General features: G+C 28.4%; 1 protein-coding gene across 4 annotated transcripts; it reads left to right on the forward strand.

Moving 5' to 3' along the window:
* The first annotated feature begins 7,288 nt into the window (after positions 1–7,288).
* Positions 7,289–23,272, forward strand: LOC132948275 (protein lingerer-like). 4 transcript variants are annotated; one of them, XM_061018683.1, is made up of 19 exons: positions 7,289–7,449; positions 8,239–8,441; positions 10,549–10,626; positions 10,730–10,834; positions 10,922–11,021; positions 11,109–11,270; positions 11,325–11,582; positions 13,294–13,508; positions 13,575–13,734; positions 13,818–14,332; positions 14,579–14,935; positions 17,977–18,115; positions 18,280–18,449; positions 18,513–18,683; positions 19,702–19,821; positions 21,959–22,219; positions 22,309–22,479; positions 22,551–22,580; positions 22,664–23,272. In XM_061018683.1, exons 2-19 carry the CDS (start codon positions 8,307–8,309, stop codon positions 22,784–22,786), a joined length of 3,270 nt encoding a protein of 1,089 aa, XP_060874666.1. In that variant the 5' UTR covers positions 7,289–7,449; positions 8,239–8,306; the 3' UTR covers positions 22,787–23,272. The 4 variants fall into 4 exon arrangements, with proteins under 4 accessions (XP_060874666.1, XP_060874667.1, XP_060874668.1 ...); XM_061018684.1 differs by having other exon boundaries at positions 11,109–11,264; XM_061018685.1 differs by having other exon boundaries at positions 11,109–11,240.
* Positions 23,273–24,488: the final 1,216 nt, after the last annotated feature.

Genomic DNA, 24,488 nt, shown 5'->3' on the forward strand with positions numbered 1-24,488 from the left:
ATTTGTATAATTTACCTGTTATACAAAATTGCCATATTATTACTACCTATTCAAATACAACTGCAAGTTAGCATAATATATAATGATCTAGCTATATAATTATTTGTAGTTATTCGAATAATTTAATACCAACAATTGTGTTTTATTTTATGATTAAACTATAATATAATATAGTAAAATAAAAATAAAAATGAAAAATTTTATATTACTTATAACAATTATTGTTCTTCAAAATGTATGGGTTTACATGCAATATATTGCAAAATTTTTTTTTTTATATAAACATCGTGTGATAACAGATAAGAAGAGAAGTGGTAGGGGGTACAACAAATAGAAAGTGGCCAACATTTTGGTTTAAATTTTTCAATACCGGTACTAAGAAATTTCAGTTTGGTTTATACCCGTTTCCAGATTTCGGTTTTGGATTTAATACCGATTTCCAATTTTTTCCGAATTTCCGATTTTGATTTCGGTTTCAGTTTTTAAACGGTTTATAGGTACCGGTTACTAAAATCGGTTTCAAGGCCTGGAATATTTACGTTCATTCTTAGTTTATTAATTTTTTTGAATCGCCAGATCGAGAGTTCGAATCGCCTGTTGAAGTAAACTTTCCAAAATGTCAAAATACAAAGATTTTCAAAAAAAAATATATCGTTTTCTAAATTATATTTTCAGTTTTGGTTTTTAACTATAATACCGGTTTCCAATTCTTTCGGTTTCGGTTTTGATTTTGGTTTTATAACGGTTCATTTCCAAATGACCAAAACAATTCACCAAATGAGATATTTGATATCAAATATGAGGAAAGACAGATTATTCCTAGCTGGTACGTAGCGACAAGAATAAATTAGCATGACATCTTTATTACTTATTCGTAACATACCGAGAAGACCCGGAGCGGAAACTAAGATAATACGAGATGAATTCGCTAGGTACCCTGATATATTATTTGCATATAATACGTTGTACCCGTACATTACAATTTATAATAAAACGTAAGTAAGTATACACGTACGTCATATAAAATAAGTAGTATCTAGGTATGTAAAATTCTAACAAAAAATGCTTATCGATCTCAAGCGTCATGTGCATGTAAACATTGTCAATTATACATACAAAAAAATTCTAATAATTGTTAATACATTAATGTACAATAAAAAAATTATTATATTATAGAATTTTAAAATGATGCGTGTTTTTTTTTTTATTTTTGTGTCTGTCATCACCTTTTAGGACAGTAAAAGTGCTTGGATTTTCTTCAACAGTAACTTTTCTGATAGGAAAGTGAATCTAATTGATACTTTGGGGGGTCAAAAGTAAAAATTTCCCAGTAGTTTTCACAAGCGACGTGAAAAACAAAAGAAAAATTAAGGAAAAACTGGAATTTTTACGCAAAATCTGTTTTCGAGAAAATCGATTTTGGTTTTTGGTGTAACTCTAAAACAAATGACCGTAGAGACATAAAATTTTGACTGAATGTTTATATTAGCATTTTCTATACACCATACAATTTTGAAAATATTTTGACTCTTTTTGAGCTGTTTACGGACATTGTCAGTTTTCAATTTTTTTAGTTTTTTTTTCTATAAATATCAATAAAATTTTATTTGTTGGTTAAAAAAGAGTGAAAATTGAATAGAAGGCTCCTAGGTTATTGTTTAAAAATTAAAAATCCTTAGTTACAGTTTTTAATTATAAGCATTTAAAGTTCAAATTTTGACAAAATACGGAAAAATCACGAAAAATAGCAAATTATTTTGATGAGAATTCATAAAAATTTTTCTTTTTAAATCTAAGATTTGAAAATGTAATATAAGATTACTCATAAGTTTGTCTACCTTTATCAAAAAAAAAATGTCTAGAAGAAACTTAAATTAAATTTTTATGAGCGTCTGAAATTTATATTTTTACAACATTTGATATTTACTCGATTTCTCATGTAACAATTTTCTTATTTTATTGTAATTAAAAACGAATGACTGTAGATACTTGAAAATTTCACTGAATGTTTATATTAGATTTTTCTATACACCATAAAATTTTGAAAATAATTTGACTCTTTTTGAGCTGTTTACAGACATTGTCAGTTTTCAATTTTTTGTGTTTTTTTTTCTATAAATATCAATAAAATTTTATTTGTTGGTTAAAAAAGAGTGAAAATTGAATATAAGGCTCTTGATATATCGTTCTAATAGTAGTTGAAAAAGATTAAAAATACATAGGCACAATTTTTTTTTATAAGCATTTAAAGTTCAAATTTTGACGACATTTATCAAATTTATAATTTATTAAATTTTTTGTAGTTAAAAATGTATAAAATGTTTAACTTTTATGGCTAAGGATTGAAAATTTAAAACAAGGCTCCACGTAAATAGGTTATATATAAATTACTTTATTCACAATAATATCATCAAATTTAATATACTTGGGCTGACTGACCGTTTTCGCTCAGAATCGTTTTTCTTATACAATGATATTATATCATTGAATTCAAATTTAACACCATCCATTACAGTGACCCACTTGTAACCTACTGCACAGCAGAGCGACATCCACTTTTTATTATTAATACCTACTGTAACTGGCGCCTCTGGACCAGAGTTATCATGCTACTGTTTTTCCTGGTCTACACGAACCGGTCGAGGGATCAGTAGTACACAAGTATATTGGCTGTTCCTTTGACTTGTGTCTCATTTACCAGCAATCATCAACCAGCTCGGACACAAGTGACAAATAATTGTACAACTATGCCGATCCGACGGCATGGCAAGTAACCACCTGTACCAAATATTTACCAAGTACACCAGTCGTGAGAATCCGGCTTAACAATAGGACTAAAAAATTTGTATTTATTATTTTAACCCAAATTAACGGAGTCCGATGTTATACAAAACACATAGCTTTTTTAAACTTATCAATGCTATCAAATCTTTTTTTTAAAATCAAATTGTATTTTACACTCATTTATGCTGTACAAAATTATAAATTCATTGAAAAAAAGGTGGATAAGTGGATGTCGCTCTGCTGTACGGTAGGTTACAAGTGGGTCACTGTAATGGATGGTGTTAAATTTGAATTCAATGATATAATATCATTGTATAAGAAAAACGATTCTGAGCGAAAACGGTCAGTCACCCTATGATATTACCAAGTATATTTGATGATATTATTGTGAATAAAGTAATTTATATATAACCTATTAACGTGGAGCCTTGTTTTAAATTTTCAATCCTTAGCCATAAAAGTTAAACATTTTATAAATTTTTAACCACAAAATAATTAATAAATTATAAATTTGATAAATGTTGTCAAAATTTGAACTTTAAATGCTTATAAAAAAAAATTGTGCAAATGTATTTTTAATATTTTTCAACTGCTATTAAAACGATATATCAGGAGTCTAATATTAAATTTTCACGCTTTTTTACCCAACAAATAAAAATTTATTGATATTTATAGAAAAAAAAACTAAAAAAATTGAAAACTGACAATGTCCGTAAACAGCTCAAATAGAGTCAAAATATTTTCAAAATTGTATGGTGTATAGAAAATGCTAATATAAACATTCAGTGAAATTTTCAAGTATCTACAGTCATTCGTTTTTTAATTACAATAAAATAAAAAAATCGTTACATGAGAAATCAAGTAAATATCAAATGTTGTAAAAATATAAATTTCAGACGCTCATAAAAATTTAATTTAAGTTTCTTCTAGACATTTTTTTTTTGATAAAGGTAGACAAACTTATGAGTAATCTTATATTACATTTTCAAATCTTAGATTTAAAAAGAAAAATTTTTATGAATTCTCATCAAAATAATTTGCTATTTTTCGTGATTTTTCCGTATTTTGTCAAAATTTGAACTTTAAATGCTTATAATTAAAAACTGTGACTAAGGATTTTTAATTTTTTTCATCTGCCTTTGAAACAATAAACTAGGAGCCTTCTATTAAATTTTCAAGCTTTTTTACTCAATAGATAAAATTTTATTGATATTTATAGAAAAAAAAACTAAAAAAATTGAAAACTGACAATGGCTGTAAACAGCTCAAAAAGAGTCAAAATATTTGGAAAATTTTATGGTGTATAGAAAATGCTAATATAAACAACCAGTGAAAATTTCATGCATCTACGGTCATTTGTTTTAGAGTTACACCAATAACCAAAATCGATTTTGTTAAAAATCGATTTTGCGTAAAAATTCCCGTTTTTCCTTAATTTTTCTTTTGTTTTTCACATCGCTTTTGAAAACTACTGGGAAATTAAAATTTTGACCTCCCCAATGCACCAACGATATTCACTTTCCCATCGAACAAGATACTGAAGTCGAAAATCGAAGCATTATTTCGACTACTTATCGTGTACACAGACACAAAAATAAAAAAAAAAAATAAAAAAAAAAACACACATCATTGTAAAATCAATACATTCATCGTTTCACTCAGAATCTAAAAGGTGGGCAAGTGGGCCACTGTAATGGATGGTGTTAAATTTGAATTCAATGATATAATATCATTGTTTATAATAGCCTAGGGTATTACTAAGTATATATGATGATATTATTGTGAATAAAGTAATTTGTATGTAATCTATTTAAGTGGAACATTGTTTTAAATTTTCTATCCTTAGATATAAAAGTTGAATATTTTATAAATTTTAAACTACAAAATAATTATTAAATTTTAAAATTGTGCCTATGTCTTTTTAATATTTTTCAATTGTTATTTAAAGATTTTATCTGGAGCCTTGTATTCAATTTTCACGTTTTTTTACCAAACAAATAACATTTTATTGAAAATTATAGAAAAAAAACCAAACAAATTGAAAACTGACAAACCCCGTAAATAGCCCAAAAAGAGTCAAAATATTTTAAAAATTTGATGGTGTATAGAAAATGAGAATATAAACATTCAGTGAAATTTTCATGTATCTATAGTTATTCGTTTTTGAATTACAACAAAATAAGAAAATCGCTACATGAGAAATCAAGTGAATATCCAATCTTGTAAAAATATGAACTCAAACGCTCATAAAAATTAAATTTGATTTGCTCGTAGAGATTTTTTTTTGATAAAGGTAGACAAACTTATGAGGAATCTTGTATTACATTTCAAAATCTTAGATTTAAAAAGAAAGATTTTTATGAATTCTCAACTCAAAATAATTAGATAATTTTCGTGATTTTTCCGTACTTTGTCATGATTTGAACTTTAAATGCTTAAAAATGGCATTGTAAAAATATAGTAGCAGCGCCTTTTATTAAATTTTCAAGCATTTTTAGTTTTTACCCAACAAATAAAGTTGTATTTACATTAATAGAAAAAAAAACTAATAAAATTGATAACTGAAAATGTCCTTAAACAATTCAAAACTTTTTGAAAATTTTATCGTGTATAAAAAATGAGAATATAAACAACCACTGAACATTTTATGTATATACATTCATTTTTTTTAGAGTTACACCAAAAACTAAAATCGATTTTGTCAAAAACTGATTTTGCGTAAAAATTCCAGTTTTTCCTTAATTTTAAAGTTTTTTTCCCGGTGCTTTTGAAAATTTTAAATTTTGAACTCTCTAATGTACCAATTACATTCACTTTTCCACCGAACAAGATACTGTTGAAGAAAATCGTAGCAGTTTTACTGGCCCAAACGGTGATAACAGACACAAAAAAAACGCTTGCCAAGTCAGGGATCGGCATGTAAACTTTCTTGATTTTTATTTTTTAGAAATTTATTAACTGATATCACACCCAAGCGGTATAACAATTTGAATCCAGAAAAATATCGGTGTGAATATCCCAACAAAAAATCATTTTCATTTTCATTTTCAGTGAGATATATCTCCGAAACCGGAGAGCGGATTTCGTTGTTTGGGGTCTTGTTAGATTCATATTGATTAGGAGAAATGCAGTGAAGATTTTCAGAACTTTATCTTTAATAGTTAATTCACAACAGATCATTAAAAAAAATTAAAACAAATTTTATTGGGCGTTTTTTGATGTTTTTCAGCTTAATAGCTTTGTAGTGAATTAACAATTTATAATTGGAGATAAAGATCTAAAAAAAATTGAATTCCACATTTAGTATCGACTTGATAATCCCTTTTTAATGAGTTATCAATCAACTTTCTAGCTATTATAGTTTAGGAGAAAAGTTAAATCATTGTAAAATCGATGCATTTATCGCTTCACTCAAAATCTAAAAAACTAAGTATGTAGTATTCTTGCAGTATTCAAGTATTTATAGATTAACTACCCATATAAAAGATATAATATTACACCTATAGGAATATCTTATAAAAATATAATATTACAACTGTCACCTACACAAAACGATTGGGTAGTGGGTACGTCGTCACGCCGAACACGTTGTTTATTTGTTAATGTTAATATTATGTTATTGCGTACGGCACTACGGTACAGCATGGTACGGCCAAGATCTATAAAATCTTCTTTAAAGATCTTGTGGTAGTGGTATGGCGTACCTTTCTAGCTTTTAGTATACATTTATGAATACACTATACTTATAAATTATAATATGTTAGGCAGTGGCGGCTTCCCGCTCCAGGGGAAGGCTAGGGACCGCCCCCCCCCCCCCCCAAGCTGTATTTCTAAACAATTTTATAGTGATATAAACAAAATAACGAAAAAAAATCATTGATATTTTCTGAAAATGTTGACTTGCCCCATAATCATGTCTCTGGAGCCGTCTCTGATGTTAGGTACATACAAATTGTCATTATTATAATATTATACCTATTTAGCAGTGTCAGCCGTCAGCTGGAGTCGGAGAGCCCGGCACACAGTCAGCGGCAGCGGTACCTCTATCTGGCGCTGGGCGCGAGAACCACCGACAATGCTACAAAATCGAAATATTTATATTAATTTCGTATTTTCGTCAAAACTACTCAAAACACGGTATCGCGAACCATCGGATTCAGCCGCCCGATTGTCCTAGAGAGAAATAATACAGCAGAATAGTAAACACCGCGGGCGATGCTCTTTAACCCCGCGGGAAACCAGTGTCCGGCACACGAGAAGAGGCGTAGAGAAATAAAAAAACATTTGTCTTCCCCCAACACAATACAATATAATATTATTGTGGTGGTATCCGGGTCGCGGTTATGGCATGGCGGAAAGAGTACCGTCCGCGGGTAGCGTACTGGCGTCACCGTTTCTTCCACGACTCACCGCGTCTCTGTCGGCCCGACGGCCGGCCGGTTCGGTCCGTCTCGTTCTAGCCGGCGTACACACGCGCACCTTCGCTGCGCACGGTGCATACGCACGCACACTCTTCTACTGGCACATAAACACACACACACACACACCAATGTATTTTTATTTCATTATTTACATTTTGTGTACAAAAATAATGTTAGTCTGATACCGAGGTTAAATGCATCGATCGCGTTCCCGTGTTTAGTTTTAAATGTGTATTGTATTTTGGTAAGTACGTCTCAAAGCATATTATTTCGTCTGGTGACGGGCCCGGCAATCGCTTGGTTTGTCGGTCGCGGCTTTGGCGGACGCCTGGCCTCAGGATTTCTGCCGATTTCTCGGTCGTCAGAATGGCGTCGTCTGTCGTCTCTCCAGCGCGCCAGTCCCCACCACATGTTTCACGCGCGGAACGCCGTCACGCAATGTCCGCGGCGCTCCGACCAATCCGTCGATGTGTGGTGGCGTTAACGCATCGGAAAAGCCCGATGGGTTTGCGATTTTCCGACCTTTCCCCAAATCTGAAAATTCCGTAATTATCGCGCCAAACCGCACATATGCTCCCTTAGCGTGTTTTTACTCCCTCCCCCCACCAACCCCCCCGGCCAATGCCGCCGCCGCAACGCTCCTCACCGCCACCACCACCCTTGTCATCGACGCCGCCGGTGTGTTTCACACGTATTTATATGAGAAAAGAATAATTTTGGACGTGTGTGACAAAAGGAGTCCGGTCGGTTTTTCACGTTTTTCGTTTTGTACGACACATACCTGTAATTGTTTACATTATTGTTGTTGTTTTTAATACTGTTGTTATTATTGTTGTAATAGTCGTAGAGTTGATTCACCGCTTTACCTGTGTCATTATATACAAGTATATTTATTATTTTTGTCGCTCTTTGTGAGGAGGTGCTTGCAGTTTGATCAGTCGTTCTTCCAAAATACCGCTTATTTGCCAGTTTTACTCTTAACCTTGTAGTGATTGTGTCGATACTACTCAACTGTTTTTTTTTATGATTTCAGATTACCCTGTAAATACCGTTGTACATAAGGAATAGGTGTACCATAAGCGAAAATATAAATACATTATAATGAGCAGCGTTAAAGGTGTTGTAAATCGCAACGCCAAGACGTCTGGTAAGAATAGCACTACCAACACAGCTTTACAGAATGCTGACACTAAAGATGCAGTACAAAACAAAACACACGAAAAAGAAAAATTGCAGGTAAATTTTATTTGTAGCTTAAGTCCATATTCTGTTTGGTGACATTGTCTGCACATTTTTAAACATTAAATTAATTTAAATTTAACTCCTATCAGTGTTTTGACTTAAATGCATTAAAATTAGTGTTGTCAGTTAAACTTACTTTTAAACATAATATACCCATATCCTTGATATTGTCTATACCTTATAGTAATAATTGTTACATTGTTACATATTGAAGTTACAATCGGTTACCTATCTACAATTATACATATTATTATAAATGGATTAATTATTTTATCCTTTTATGATCTTAATTAATTATTGGTTTAATTTGTTACATTAAAGTCGACATTCAAGTTCACCTTAAATATTTTAATATGAAAGTGTTATTATTTTTTATTTTATTGATTAATAATGCCTTTAATGTAGGTAAATAATAATATTTAGATGGGGTCTTTGTTGATTTTTAAATTGAAATATTAAAAACGCTCATAACTCACTTAAAAACTGAAATGTCTTAAACCCTCATACAAACACAGATAATATTCTTACTTTCAAGTTTTATAATAGGTTGATTCACTCTAATTTTTAAACTAAAGAAGCTAAACATGATGTGTTGTCGTGTTGAATAAAAATTTGGTAAACTTACTTGTAAGAAGTAGACAGCAAATATCTGTGAAGCTTCCTATTAAAATGTATACTTTGTTCCAAGAGAGAACATGCCAGTTTTGCGCATCCTCTCGCGTTATCCTGCTAATAAAACCTGTTCCACTATGGCAGAGTCGTGTGGGGATTTACTTGAGTAAAATCAATTTTAGTTGGACCGCGAAATGTTTTCTCATGGCACAGAGTATAGGTATAAACGTTGAAATACCTATTTGCAACTTTTCTAAAAATATATTATATGGTTAGAATAATGATTTTACCTTATTAATTGGAAATCAATTAATAAGGCTCCCGGTGCCAGTTTTTTAAATTTTCTGCAGTTCTAAAAAAAATAGTACAACAAATTATAATTTAGGTACCTATTTTACAGAATTATTATTTTATTGTAAATCATTCTAAATTTTAGAAAATATTAAGATATTTAAAACAAAATTTAGAAAAAGAAAATGTACCTATGTTTATACATTTTTAAAAATACTTTGTGTTTTCTAAGATTTACTTGATTCACAGTAAAATACTTAAAAAAGTATTCTGTGTATAATTTATATATTATATTTGAATGATTGTGTAAATATAGAGGGATTCACCAAGCATACCAACTCCTTTTTTTTCCATTACCTAATAATTTATTCAAATACTGATTTTTGGAATTATTAAATTTACTCAGACCTTTTCTTTTTTAATACTTAAGAGAGTGCCATGTGCTGGTAAAAACTTCTGATTTTTATGAAAATGTTGATGTACCTAATATTAAATTTGAAAAAGTTATCAATTATGATTTTCAAATTGCCATATCTTCCAAATCCGTTATCATGAATTTATTATCCTTAAGGCCAGTTGTACCATCTCCAATTAAAGTTAACCAAAGTTTAATTGGCAGAATTTGGCAGGTTATAAAATCTGATAACATCTGATTAAGCATAATCGAAGTGTAACCGTAGACGGTACAACTGGTCCTTAGTACACAATATACTACACTCGTTTAAATTTTGATTTTGATATGCAAACGTTTTCAGAAAATATACGTGCTAAATAATTTATAGTACAAAAGTGGGAGGGGATCTGACTTGAAAAATAAAAGATTGTATCTTCATAATTAAAAATTTCAAAAATCAGATTTTTAATAATTGCATTATTGATGAAAAAATAGAAAAGAAAGTTATTTCAACTTATTATATTTATATTTTCATTGTACCTACCTACAATAGGTATAAATGTAAATAGATAGTTCCGTAATTTAAAATACCATGGAATATAGAAACAAAATTAACATGTATCAATTGTGATTAAGTATACCTTTTTTCGATACTTTTTCTTTTTTTCAATGAACCTTAAATTTAAACATCTATTTAGGATTTGGCATTTAATATACTTACATACCTAATAGAATAATGCTCTTAAACTTTTATATTTGACACATTTAAATTTCTATTTATTTGAATACTCTTTTTTATTTTAGCCAACAGCAGAGCAACTTAGGATTGCTAAAATTATTGATCTAAAACCTGATGAAGAAATTAACAACAAAATAAAACAGGTGTGTTTTGTCATTATTATTATATTTTTTATTAATAATAAAATTAGTAGGTACCTACATTAACTTATCAGGTATATAATATAAAATGTTTTATAATTTTTAGGTGATGCAAATAACTCAAAAAACAGAAGATGAAATAGTTATCGCGCTCCATGACAACGCTTTAGATATTGCATTAACTATTGATGCACTTTTAGAAGGACCACAGGTATGCTTAATTTTAAATTATAAATCATTAGTGTTGTATTTCCCTTAGATATCTTAATCCAACTAAAATTACCATATTTGTTATTAGGAATCATGGTCAACAACAGGCAAGAAGAAAAAAAATCGAGCTAGTAGCGTAAACAAAAAAGAAAAAGACGATTTGATGAAAAATGGTGAAGCAGACGGAGGTAGTTATTAATATTGTTATTGTGAATTACATTTCTCAGTTTATTTATTGTTATATAATATATATAAATATTATTTTATTTAACTAGATGCTGAATGGGACGAAACCATTACACAAGCAGCTAGTATTACTGCTCAGAACAATAGTGGATTTAGTGAGAGACGAGGTCGTGGCCGTGGTGGCCGAGGAGGCTTTACTAATAGGCCTAGACCAACTGAAGGTAGTCAGCGATTTGGAGAGTCACGTAAATGTCAGTGTAATTTTCTCTTGTTTTGAATATACTTATTTTATTCAATGTTTACAGGGAGAGAACGTGAGAACAAAGAAAATGAAAAGAATTTAGCTGAAGATGGTGCTAGTGGCGAGAATCGTAACTTCCGTTCTGATAGCCGAGGATCAAGAAGAGGCATGAATGGACCACGTTATAATGGTCGTTCTAGAGGTACTCGCATGTTCCAAAACAGTGAACGTGGTAATTCAGGACCCGGTGGTGGCAACAATAGTGGATTTAGTCAACCAATTGACACATGGTTCAATCCTACTGCCAAAGAATCAAAGAAGGGTAATATAAATCAATTAAATAGAAATAAAATAATGAAATTTGATACAAATTGATCAAGTTAATAAATCTTAGCATTGCATGTTGTACTTTAATAATTTTGAAGAAGTTATTTTTTTTTGTAATTAGGGAGTGCTCATTATTTAATAAATTATGCCTTTAGGCTTAAATTATATATTTCAATTTAATTAAAGAATAGATTAAACTATTAGATAAAATAAATATTTTAATTTCTATAGTTGTATAACTGTAGGGCTTTTCTTTAATTTTTTTCAAATGTATTATATGGCAATTCCAAAATCAAGAATATTTTGATTACTAGAAATTATACCAATTTACTTATTGGTTATTTCTAACCTATTTTATATCAATATACATATTTATAACACTGATAACATATTATGACTAATGTTATAATTAAATCTATTTATAATGAAAATATTAAGTTCTTTAGTAGGTACCCATAAATTAACGTTTGTCTAAAAATACCATGGTAAATATTATAAAATTATAAAATATATTTATAAGTTGAATAACTTTTAATATTAAATTATCTGATAAATATTATTAGCATAAGATGATATAATTATTATATAATTTCAAATCAATTACAAATAAGTATCTAAATCAAAATATATTTAACTGGGCTTGTGACTTGTAACTTTTGCATATTTTAACATATTCCAAAGTTTTTATGCTGTTTTGGTATTATTATGTTTTTAGCACTATATTATGTTAATACAGTCTTTTAAAAGTAAAAATAATGGATATTTTTATAAATTTCATCAATTTATTAGTTTGTCATATAAACATGAGATTGATGAATGTCCGTTTAGCTATTTGAGTAATTCCATTGATAATGAAGCCCTTCCCCCAAAGTGTGCTATCTTATTTCGTGTTATTCAAGCAGATTACTCAATCATTCCTATTTATATTTTCAGTAGTTCTTGATTTTATTAAAAATAATAATGTTATAATTTGTTTTTTTTTATATCAATATATTTTTCTACTTATTTTTAGTGCATATTCAACCTTTTATATGAATGATTTAAGTGAATATTATTGCCCTTCTAATGGTTTTTATTACAAGTTGACATTGACGAGTCCTGATTATTGAATTATTAAAGTTAAATGGTATTAAATAAAGCGATTAAAACATTGTATCAAAAGATGATCAGCAAATCCTAGTTACAAAAATTGAATTCATTAATTATAAAGTAATAACTAAGGTAAAGATTTAAATGCAAATTTAATTTTTTCTAAATTCCCCAGAAACAAAGCATTCTAATTTTGGAATTTTTAAAATATTAATTCTTTGACAGGATTAATGATGACTTGCAGAAAATCGAAATAATTTTCTAACAGTTTAATTTCAATTGTATTTAAGTTTTAGAATCCGAGTGATGGTGTTTATAACATATTATAAGATGTAATTTTCTATCAGAAAATCTGAGAATTTTCGATCAGTTAATATAGCTTTAGCTATTATTTTGTGATTAAAATAAAAATTTAGCATAGGGCCTTGAAACTTGATGCCATAATGTGATTAAATAATATTTTCATAACACTTGACTAATTTTGATACCATGAACCTATTCATACCATTCTACAATACATTTTATTGGCTTATATTCTTCTAATATTTAATCTTTTACATAATTGAGAAATTTCAATACTTTTTTAAACTTTTTTGGTTTATTGATTTATTTATTAGAGAATTGGGGTACATTTCCATCACCTGAAGACTGGGACAATGAAGAGTACACTGGTTCGTTGGCTGACACTAAAGTATTTACTCCTAGTGGTGGTACTGAAAATACGGTTAACAATGAAGTTGAAGTACCAAAACCAAATGAAAATGCATATTTAGAAGTAGAAGATTGGAATGATGCTGTGCAAGTACCGAATCAGCAAGCAGCAGCTGCTAATGTAATTATTCAAAAATATTTTTATTATATTTAAAATTAATTTATTATTTTTATAATTAAATACCAGAATGCAGCTTCTGAGAAACTTGCGGCATCAATTGCCAACAGTAAAGCGTTAACACCTGAACAGTCCCAGTATTTGTCCTCATTAACTCAAGAGAGTCAACAAAAAAAAGTAGTAACTCTACCACCAGCTGTTGCTACTACATACAATTCTCATCCTCCAGGTAAAAATATAAATAGTTAGATACTTATTATTTTATAATCAAATTAAAAATATGAATTTAAAATGTACATTTTTATGGTTTAGTGGAATTTGTTTCTTCACCCTTTGAAGAAAATTCAATGGGACCTGGGAAAAAACCAACCTTACGTGCTCGCATACCCCCTCCTTCTAAGATACCATTAAGTGCTGTTGAAATGCCACCTGATGATTCTAGTGTCAACATCAACTTCTTAGATGTATCATTTGGTGCTGTCGATCTTTCTGGTGATGTACCTCAACTTTGTGATCCATCACAGGATTTAAATTCATTGCCACCTGTTGTCAAATATGATGACTCAGTTGCTCAGAAAGTAGATTCTGTCCTTACGCAAACTGAATATTCAACAATTTCTAATCAAGCTTCAGTTCAAACTCAAAGATCACCTCAATTAAATCAAGTGCCTCAGCCATCAACTAAAATTGGGCCGCCCCCTGGTGTTCCTCCTCCTGCTGATTATTTAACTAAACAAAACGCTGCAGTTGCTAATCCTTACCAAAATATTAATACTGGACAACCAACATCAATGTATAATTCTTCAGTTTATTCTAATAATCCTCAAGTATGTATCTAAATCTATTTTAAAACTTGGTTTTTGGTTCCCTATATTATTTGTTTTTGTTGGTATTTTTTTTAAACATCAAAACTTACTAAACTATAAATAGCTGATTGCAGCTGATTGCAATCAAAATGTTTAAGCAAAAACTCATAACACAGGAAAATATTAACTGGTGATTTTGAAAACCTGTTCAAATGGAACTTAAAAACAAAATTAAAAATTACACTTTTAATTTTACAATTTTTTTAGGGTTTATCCAGTCATACAAGTTTGTATGGTACAACTGCGTCCAACATTGGTGTAAATAGTACAAATCCCCACATTCCTCAATTGTCTCAATCTAATCATTCAATTTTAAATGCTAATTACCCTCAAACAGCAGCACAACCTCAGTTCCCTTCTTATTCATACCCGAATCCTCACTCATATCAGGCATCTGGAATTTCCTATCCTCCTATTGTTTCAGCTGCCAATTTAGCATCAATGTATACCCCATCAACTTACTCGAATTATATACACCAAAATTTACATCAAACTGGGAATACAAACTTGTCTAAATCAACTGTTTCATTGACTTCAACTACTAATTCTACTAAAGATAGTCTGGTAAGTACAATTCAATATACAACAATATTGAAACAAAAAAATGTATTTTTAATTATATTTTTCTAAAATTTTTAATATGTCTAATAATAATTTAATTATTTTTGAACATCTTGTTGATTAGTTGCAAGTAGGTATTTAAAGTGGAGTGGAGTGACCCAAATAACGTTGGCCTACCACTTTGCTCATTTAAACTTTTAATACTTAAGCCTGGGTTCAGAAAGATACTTTAAACCATAAATATATATGAATTACAAGAGCTTACTAAAGTCTAAAATACTAACAAGTAATATTTCAAACTAATTATTCTTCTCGTGTCTGGTTTTTATAATTATATTTTATCTGTCCAATAAGCTGTCTATTTTATAGCAGTCATTAGTATTGTCCACTTCTTTGCCACACGTCCCTTCAAAATTAGGGCATGTATGTTAATCGTATTTTACTCTTCCACATTCACACTTATCATCCCTATTCTTGACAATCCCTGTTTGAACAAATTTTTTCTTATATTTCCGCAATTTCAGTGGTCGTTTTAAATAGCTCCAAAATATTTATTAAATCAATAATATTTTCATTTTGACTTATTGTTATATACCAGTCTTCCGTCTAACGATTACTTCTTAAGCAATTATTAACAGTTAGACAATTTTTAGTTATACTCATCATCATGTCATAGGTAGAGTTCAATTATTTGGTGCACCAATTTAGTTTTAGGAATTTGAAGATTGTCCTGTTCTTCTTCAAGCCTTCAAGTTTGTGTTGAGCCACTGCACTTCTGTGAAAATGGCCAACTATTTTGCATAGAATTGTGAGGAGTTCTGTAATTGATTAGTGTCCATAATTTATAGCTAGTTGTATGCTATGAGCAGAACACCTGTCTAAATTTACTTGTTCCAAATTTTATACTGCCTTAGTCATATTTAGTGCATTATCACAGACTATTGCACAGACTTTGCCACCTATTTCCCAATAACCCTTAATAATTGTGTTAAGATTATCTACAATATTCAATGATGTGTGAGACTTCAAAGTTTACTGTCTCTAAAATTCTACTTTTCAATTTCCAATTTTCAATAAAATGACATGTAAAACCAACTATTAACAGTTTGTGATGTCCAAAAATCTATTAAATAAGGTAAGGCAAGTATAAGAAATGTTTTGGTAATGACTTTTAAAGTTTATTTTTTCATGAGAAGTTATATGATCAGATAGTCTTGTTATAGTTGAATTACTTGGAACCACATATTCTGGAACTGCTAAATTCAAGGATGCTCCTAATCCTTTTCCTTCAATAATATTAAACAGCCATACATCTCACACAACAAAGTTCAATAGACCTCTTGGTTAGCTCTTTGTGGCGTTTACTATTGAGTGATAGTTGGACTTAGAATTTGTAAAAAATGATGATATGGATGTTTCAAATTTAGTCGATTTAGAAAGGGCCTTTTATGCATTGTTGTATGTGTAATTTTAAATTTGTCGTGTTACCTGAATATGCACAATCACGGCGAGTAACTTTTTTATTCTTTGTTATTACACCACTAGAATCCACTTTGAAACCAAATGTAGATGAAATTTTCAGGCTAGTGGTTTGTACGGATTTGGCTTCAAATGATTTCTTCGGTAGTATTGTCCACAGAAATTTGAATAGGGAACATACTATTTTCAAACATTAGGATGTGTTTTAATGTTTATTATATAATTTTTTTTCTAGATAACTTCTGGTCTGGGAGGGGCATGGTTACGCTACTATAGCGTAACAAAGCCCTCCTCAAAGCGGCTACTGCCTTATGACTAACTAAGGGTCCATAGTGACATAAAGTTAAGATCTGAAGTGGTGTCAAAAACTGAAATTGTAATATAGTGTAGATAGGTTAACAATTTTTGTGGAAAGGCTCTAATTTTGTAGTTATGCCGCTATTGTAGAAAATGCAATCAAAGAATAAAACTCAATGCACTCGTCTTAAAATAAAAATAAATCATTATCTATTATATTAAGTAAATATCATAATAGTAAGTTATTTTATAATAATTGTTAATACTAATTAATTAAATTTTCAACAAATTATATCTATTTCATGTTTATAGTTTATACAATTCAACAAACAAGGAACAACATTAAAAACTTTTTTCTTTTTAGTACATGTAAGATAACTTTCAATTCAATAGTTTTTCAATTAATTTACAATATACAGTCGCATTTTGATTATAATCAGTGGCATCTACTTTTTAAAAAATAATCAATGCTACTGTCGATTAATCGAAACAATCGAAAGTCCCTAAGTCTAAGTGTACGTTTTCTTGAAATTCCTACCTTCTCCATCTCCCACTTTAAAATCAAGACTAGCTTTGGATCATGTAAATGCATTAAATTGGTAGCACTAGCATATCTCTACACTTTCTCGATTTTATCTGTTGTATGTAGCTATCTAATGATAAGTTTCTTGTATTGGCTACCCAATTATCAATACTCCGACTTATGAGTCTAGTGATGAATATACAATTTAAACAAATCTAGATAATACAAACAATTATGTAGGTATAATATCTACAATTCTACATTATAGTTTAAAGGTATGCTAATGCAGCCTTACCCTTTTAAACTACTATTATAGTTAATTATATGATTTCTGCATAAATTTAGCTATGGAAATAATATAAGGAAAATTAAAAAACTTAAATTAGTTAATTATTAATTATTTGTTCAATTCATAATTTACAAATAAAATTTGTATCTTTGTTTTCATCTAGTGTCTAAATCAAAAAAGTTAACTAAATATATCAAAGTCAAAAGTATTTAAATACAAGATAGAATTAACAAGTCAAGATGTAAAAGATACATCTTTAAAACTAATTAACTAGATGTTCAAAATTTGATTTTTAAATTTGAAAAATCTCAGTTAAATATTCTGCTTAAGAATATTAAATTAAAAATGTTGTTTTATCTCTTAAAATCATAGAAAAAATAATACTTTTTAAAATTTAAAAACTTGTTGATAAAAGAAGTGTTTCTCATCTTGAGTAAAAACATTTTGTTTTTTAAGTATGACCAGTCTCAACCTTCAAATAACTCATTGACATCAAGTGCTAGTAATCCAAATGGAAATAATATAAGTGGTTCAACGTCAAGCATTGGACTCGCACAGAGTACTTTATTGACTTCAAAAACGACTACACCAACAAGTAAGAATTTAATTTGTATAATTTTGGTCTTTTCTATTTGCTTGAGGGATTCCTTAGGTTAAATTATTTAAGAAACTCATAAAAAAATTTTAAGAATTCCATTTATTATACTTGAATTTTTATTATAAATTTAAAATAAATTACATTGTTTTAAATTATTTTAGCAAATAAAAGTGGTGTACTATCAGGAATGCCTCCTGGTGTTGCTCCACTTGTTGGTGCTCAGTATATATTAAGCCAACAGGGTATTCCTGGATACTATCACCAATCTCATCCTGTAATGTATAGCGAGGAACATTTACAAATGGTACAATCAAGGTTACCTCATCATATGGTAAAATATATAAGAATTAAGAAACAAACTAAAAATGATATAATATTATACAACTGATTTCAGACTAACTTTTATTCGCCCGATCCAATGTATCCTAGTGTATCATCAAGTCTGACTGGAAGAGAAACTGCTGGGACTGGTATTTCAAATGTTGCAGGTTATTCATCACTAACAGATTCAAGATATGCACGTACAGACAATGCTTCACCAGTTTCATCTACTTTATCTCAGCAGGTAATATATTTAAACATTGAATGCCAAACACAATATTATTTTATTAGGCACATCATGTATATTGCATAGAGTGGAAAATACAGCTGGACACAATTTACCGCCACCATTACAGTGTATGCACCTTAATTCTAAAATTTAGTTTATTTGACAAGTTCTCATCATATAATAGCTCTTTGCTAATAAAGTTTTTTTTAAAAATATTTTTATATACATATAAATATAATTGAAAAATCCAGGATGGTATGGGTTGCAACATTTATTCAATTAGTGCATTTAATGTTTGAATAATTTTATATTACATAAAATCAATTTCAAAAAAATGTGGACATGTAGGTACCGCCCTGCTGAACATTAGTTGTCGAACATGTCTTTGTAATGAATGAGTTATATTTGAATTCAATGATAAATCATTGTATATGAAAAATTCTGAGCAGAGCGTTATGTCATACTTGTATAAAAAATCAAATTTAATAGTTAAACAATTTTTTAATAAAAATCTAACCTATCTCAAAGCTATAAATAGCGTGACTTGAATTGTGAATGAATTCTTTATTTTTGATAGATATAGAAAAGCTTGTTGGGAACTTTCTATTTAAATTTCTAATGTTAGTTACAAAAAGAATACATTTTATGAATTTCTAACTGAAAAAAATTTTAAAAAATGATCATGGCTATAAATAGCTCAAACAGATTTAAATAGTTAGGAAATGTTACCATGTATATTTAATATTTAAATATTTAGTGAACATTTCATGAGGTCTTATGAGAGACAATATTTAATAAATTATCTAGCAATTTATTTGCTATGTTAACTTAAATTTATAATCCATCAAAATTAACTAAGCAATTACTGTTGCTAATGGTATGTGGAATGAGTTGATGTGTTTGATGTAAATTATATGAACTATAAAATGCTAACATTTGCTATACCTAACATAGCATTTGTTTCATTCCTGTTATTATTTATTATTAATAAAATAAAATTGTTTGACATAATACATTTTGAATTTATCTTTAGACGGGAACTTTGGCTCATCAGCAAACTTTGTTAAATCCACCTATTACTCCCAGTTATACATATTATTATGGGCAATCGGTCATACCTGCTAATCCGTTCCAGTATGGTACAATGTACCCGGTAAGTTAATTAATCTATATTCAAAATACATTTATTTTATTTATAAACTTAATTTTTAAGATCACAGAACTATTTTGCTTCCTTAAATCATAAATAATTATATTATAATGATTAACAATGCTGTTAATGTACTTAATTTCTTATAATTATGTTAAAAACAAAAATGTATTTAAATAATAACTTAGTTGATATTTTTAGATTCTTTGATTTAAATTGCTTATCATATGGATATTTGTTTCAGTATTATATTTGTTCAATAATTCACTTAAAATATTTTAACTCAATTTATTTAGCATCTGAAGTTATAAATTAGGAACTATTTAATAATAGTTTTAAAATTTAGTAAATATGGTGTTATGTTAATATGTTAATTTTAACTAATTTGATGACTAAACATAATATCTTAGTTGGTTGGTTGATACTAGGGCTGTTATATTTATTCATTTGTACTTCAATAATCCTTGAAAATACTAATATTGTGATTTGATAACAAGCAAAAATCTAACTATAAATCAAATATTGAAATACTTAAACAAATATTTGAAAAAAACTATAATTTTTTATTTATTAGCGGGTGCTCTTAATATTTTACGTTCTTTGAATTGTAAAATTTAGATTTTTATAATCCTCAACTTGTATGGTGGTAATTGGGTGTTAAAAAAAATAGTGTATTATATAATTTATATGAAGTAACTATTGAATATTTTTCCATTAGTATTGATATCTGAAAATCTACAGGAAACAAAAATAAGTCCTTCATTTATGAATTTATTTTTACTATTTTTTTCTGATAACTATTTAATATTTTAAATACATTTTTATTACTTTTTAAGTATTAATGTAATATATTTTAAAATACCTTGTAACAATTTATTATTTAAACATTGGTTATTTGTGTCTTTATTTTTCTAACCTTTAAAACTAAAAAAAAAAAAAAATATTTTATACAAACAAGTAGTCTTTATTTCTTTTTTATAATAAAAAAATCTTTTTTAACTGGTCCTAAGGGTCTCATAAAATGTGAAATATTCCAACTCAATTTTATGTGTATTATCAATATATCATTTTTACCTCAGTAAGGCATTTGGAATGAATCTGAACAATTTCAAATTTCTCGAGTTATTCGTCTTAGGTTTACAAAAACTGATTGTACAACTCATTGGTGCTAATCTTTTTTCATTATAAAAATTATTATTTCAATTTAAACATTGAATTATATATATAGTCATTTACAATTTAAAATGTTGTTATTTTTTTATACTTTTCAGAAATTATTTTTTAGTTGATTATTCTTGTGACAGAATTAATAGAGAATTAATGTATCTTTTATGTTTAATATAAGAAGGAACCTCGACAGCCTGCTTCTGTACAGGCGGCTGGTGAGCATCATATACCATCTGACTTAATACCATTTGACAGTCTGACAATAACTCATTGTCAAAGAGTTTCCTTCTCATATTGAACTATTGAGTATTAATATATTATAAATTATATATATATATTATTAATTATTATCATATACTATTCACTTACCAAATAAGAAATGATTAACTTAATATACTTATTAACACATTTTAAGGTTCAATTCTAAGAAACAGATTTAAGATGTAAATAAGGGTGTGTATTTGGAATCACCACTTTAATTTTATTGCAACTTCGGTTCTTAAGCATATTTCTGTATGATTTTTTCTTTTTTTCTTTTTGTTAGATCTATTGCTACACAACGGACGAACAAAATACTTGATGAATGTTTAATCATCCAAATCACCTTATCCAGTTTCAACTTATTTTGACATCCTTTTCCTTAGTATTAGTTGTAAAAAATTGAATCAAAATTTTCTCAGGATTTGGGGGAGCAAACATTTTGTTTATTCCTTTTTCGTAAAATCTAAAATCAGTAATAATTGTATATATACATACACAATATTGCGTATAATTTTTTATATACATATTTTACAGTATATTTATATTTATGCATCAATATATAATTTTTTTTCTTTTTGGGTTATTAATTCAAAAAAAAAAAAAAAATGATAATATCAGTATAAAACTCTTATGAATGTTTATTTTAATATATAAAATAAATAAATAATAAAATGAAACACTGAAAAAACACACCGACGCGGTTCGTTATCAGATGGCGCCAGCAGCAAGTGCAACCAGTCATGGCACAGGAGCTACAAACACAATGTCCGGGTACAATAAGACTGCAGCTGCACCTGCTGGTTATAACAATGTTTATGAAACTCTGGGATCGTCTTCAGTCACTGGTTCAAGCAATGACTATGGAAGTTCAAGCAAAGTGGGAGTGTCCGGTCAACAGACATCTCAAGCTCAGGGCAAGACAAATTCGTCTGATCTCGCAGCTATGTATTCCAGCAAATCGACATTAAATAAGGTCAGTGTGATTATATAATAATTATAATATATATAATCAAATTAAATACATGAAAAACTAGTCAAAGCTAATCAAATTTTTTTATTTAGCCTTATGATAAACAACAACAGTCGTTTCAATCTCCACCACCATTTTCTGTAACTTTAAATAATGGAGGAGTTGGCGGTCATCATAGTGCGGGTAGTTATGCTCCAGTATTCATTTCTCCTCTGCCCCCTGGCAACCCACAGCCTCATCATATCGCACCTTTGCACCATCAGGTTTGAATTATATTTTACTGTTCGTTTATTCTAATATAAAACTTAATTTGAATTTATATTTGTTGATATAGATTGATATGAGAGTTCAGAATAGGCAAGGGGTAAGCAAAATAATATGTTATATAATATATATCACATTATGGTCTTTATTATTTATTGTTGATCTGATTTTATATGATTTCAGCAAGAACTCAGCAATGGAACAGGCAATATGAGTCGTAATCAATCCGTAAATCCTACAGCCAGCAAGGTGAATGTTAAACAGAACTATAGCCAAGGAGCTACTCCCTATTGGAACTCCAACTGACTTAATGTCATGTCTGCATTTACACTTTGACGACCTGTCTTTAGTCGTTAATGAGCATTACCCATTGAGAGAATGGTGATCATACAGACTTATCATTTTCTCCTTTTAAGCCCTTAAACCCTTTGTTTATTCAATAGTATCATATATCATTTTTTTTTTCTGAGTAATGTTTTATTTTGATCATAAATATCAAGTGTAATAATTTATTATTTTGAGTTGAATATTTTTTTTTTTATGTTTATTTTATACAAAACGAAAAATGTATTATACGCTCCCCCTCCCCACCTAAAATAATTTTTTTTACAATTTTTTTTTATGTTTAATTAAACAAAAATGTAATAATATTATATGGGAAAAATGATTATGTTTTTAATATGATTATTTACATCTATATATCTTTTCTTAATTGTAACCCATGGGTGGATAAATAATCATCTGTCTATATGTAGTTAGTACCTTCATTAAAATATATGTATTAAAAATGAACCTAATAGTATATTTTTAATTCAATATAGATTCCTGACAAATATTGATACTGCTGTTTTGCAAATGAATATACATTTGAAAAATCTAGTATAATATGTATTGTTCTGTAGTAAAACAATATTTTAAAAGGAAACCAATAACCAGAAAAAAAAATTTTAAATAAGTAGCAAACAATTTTAATCATAAAAATGTATGTTCATGAATACATAACAAACTTAATTTATAATTTAAAGTTAATATAATTTGATTTAAACTACAAATTGCCACTGTGGGAGTAATCAGTTACAAAATTTTTTTTAAATTAAACTATTTCTATAAAAACAGTGTAATGTTACTATTGCTGTGTTTTTATAATTAATATGAAACATATTTCTATTATTAAACTATTTTCACGAGATTTGTGTCATGTGGTATTACAAACTTCTATTTTTCAAATTAGCCCCCCCCCCCCTATTTTACTAAAAATTATTAAGTTGATAATTACTTTGAAAATTTAGATGTACCTACAAATTTTTATGAGTAATTTCTCAGTTGTTGAGATGTTTTTGCTAAGAATTATAGTCTTTAAAAGTACCTGTACAACAATATATTACATAAAATAATTATTGAATCAGTATTTATTAATTATAATATTATACTATGTTTTTACAAATTATTAATGTCGATAGATTAATATTAATCACTCATTTTCATCTAGCCATAACAGCTCTGTATCTTCCAAACCCAGTATCATGAACCTATTATCCATTGTATACAAATTTAAATTAATTTACTCAAAAACTACTCATTAAAATTTTTATTTTGATATGTGAACAATTAACACTAAATATTAAATAATTTATAGTAAAAAAGTGGGGTTCTTATTTCAAAATAGAAGTTTGTATCTTTGTAGAACACCCCTTCAGTTGTAAAATAAATCTAATGGATTTAAAATTAAAGTCTACATATAATAAAAATTTTAATTTTTTAGTAACTTCATTATTGAAGAAAGAAGAAATGAGCTGCTTGTTTAATTACCTACCTTGCATGTGTATGAATGACAATCAAACTTACAAGATACCTATACAACTAGTAATTATTCATGGTTATAGATAATATCAAGGCTGGGCATTAACGAGTTAAAAAGTTTATTTTATTTTAACTTAACTGTTAACTTCCTAAGTTTATTTTTTAATTAAGATGAAATTAAGGAGTTGATTTTTCATCTTAAGAAGTA

This window comes from Metopolophium dirhodum, chromosome 7 (assembly GCF_019925205.1).
Source record: "Metopolophium dirhodum isolate CAU chromosome 7, ASM1992520v1, whole genome shotgun sequence".
NCBI classification, from domain to species: Eukaryota; Metazoa; Arthropoda; class Insecta; order Hemiptera; family Aphididae; genus Metopolophium; species Metopolophium dirhodum.

What these genes read in the sequence shown, in the direction of transcription:
- LOC132948275 (XM_061018683.1), top strand. Translation starts at nt 8,307, where the DNA reads ATGAGCAGCGTTAAAGGTGTTGTAAATCGCAACGCCAAGACGTCTGGT. An exon ending in ATACAATTCTCATCCTCCAG is followed by an intron (nt 13,735 to 13,817) that starts GTAAAAATATAA and finishes TTTATGGTTTAG; the next exon opens with TGGAATTTGTTTCTTCACCC. An exon ending in ATTCTACTAAAGATAGTCTG is followed by an intron (nt 14,936 to 17,976) that starts GTAAGTACAATT and finishes TTGTTTTTTAAG; the next exon opens with TATGACCAGTCTCAACCTTC.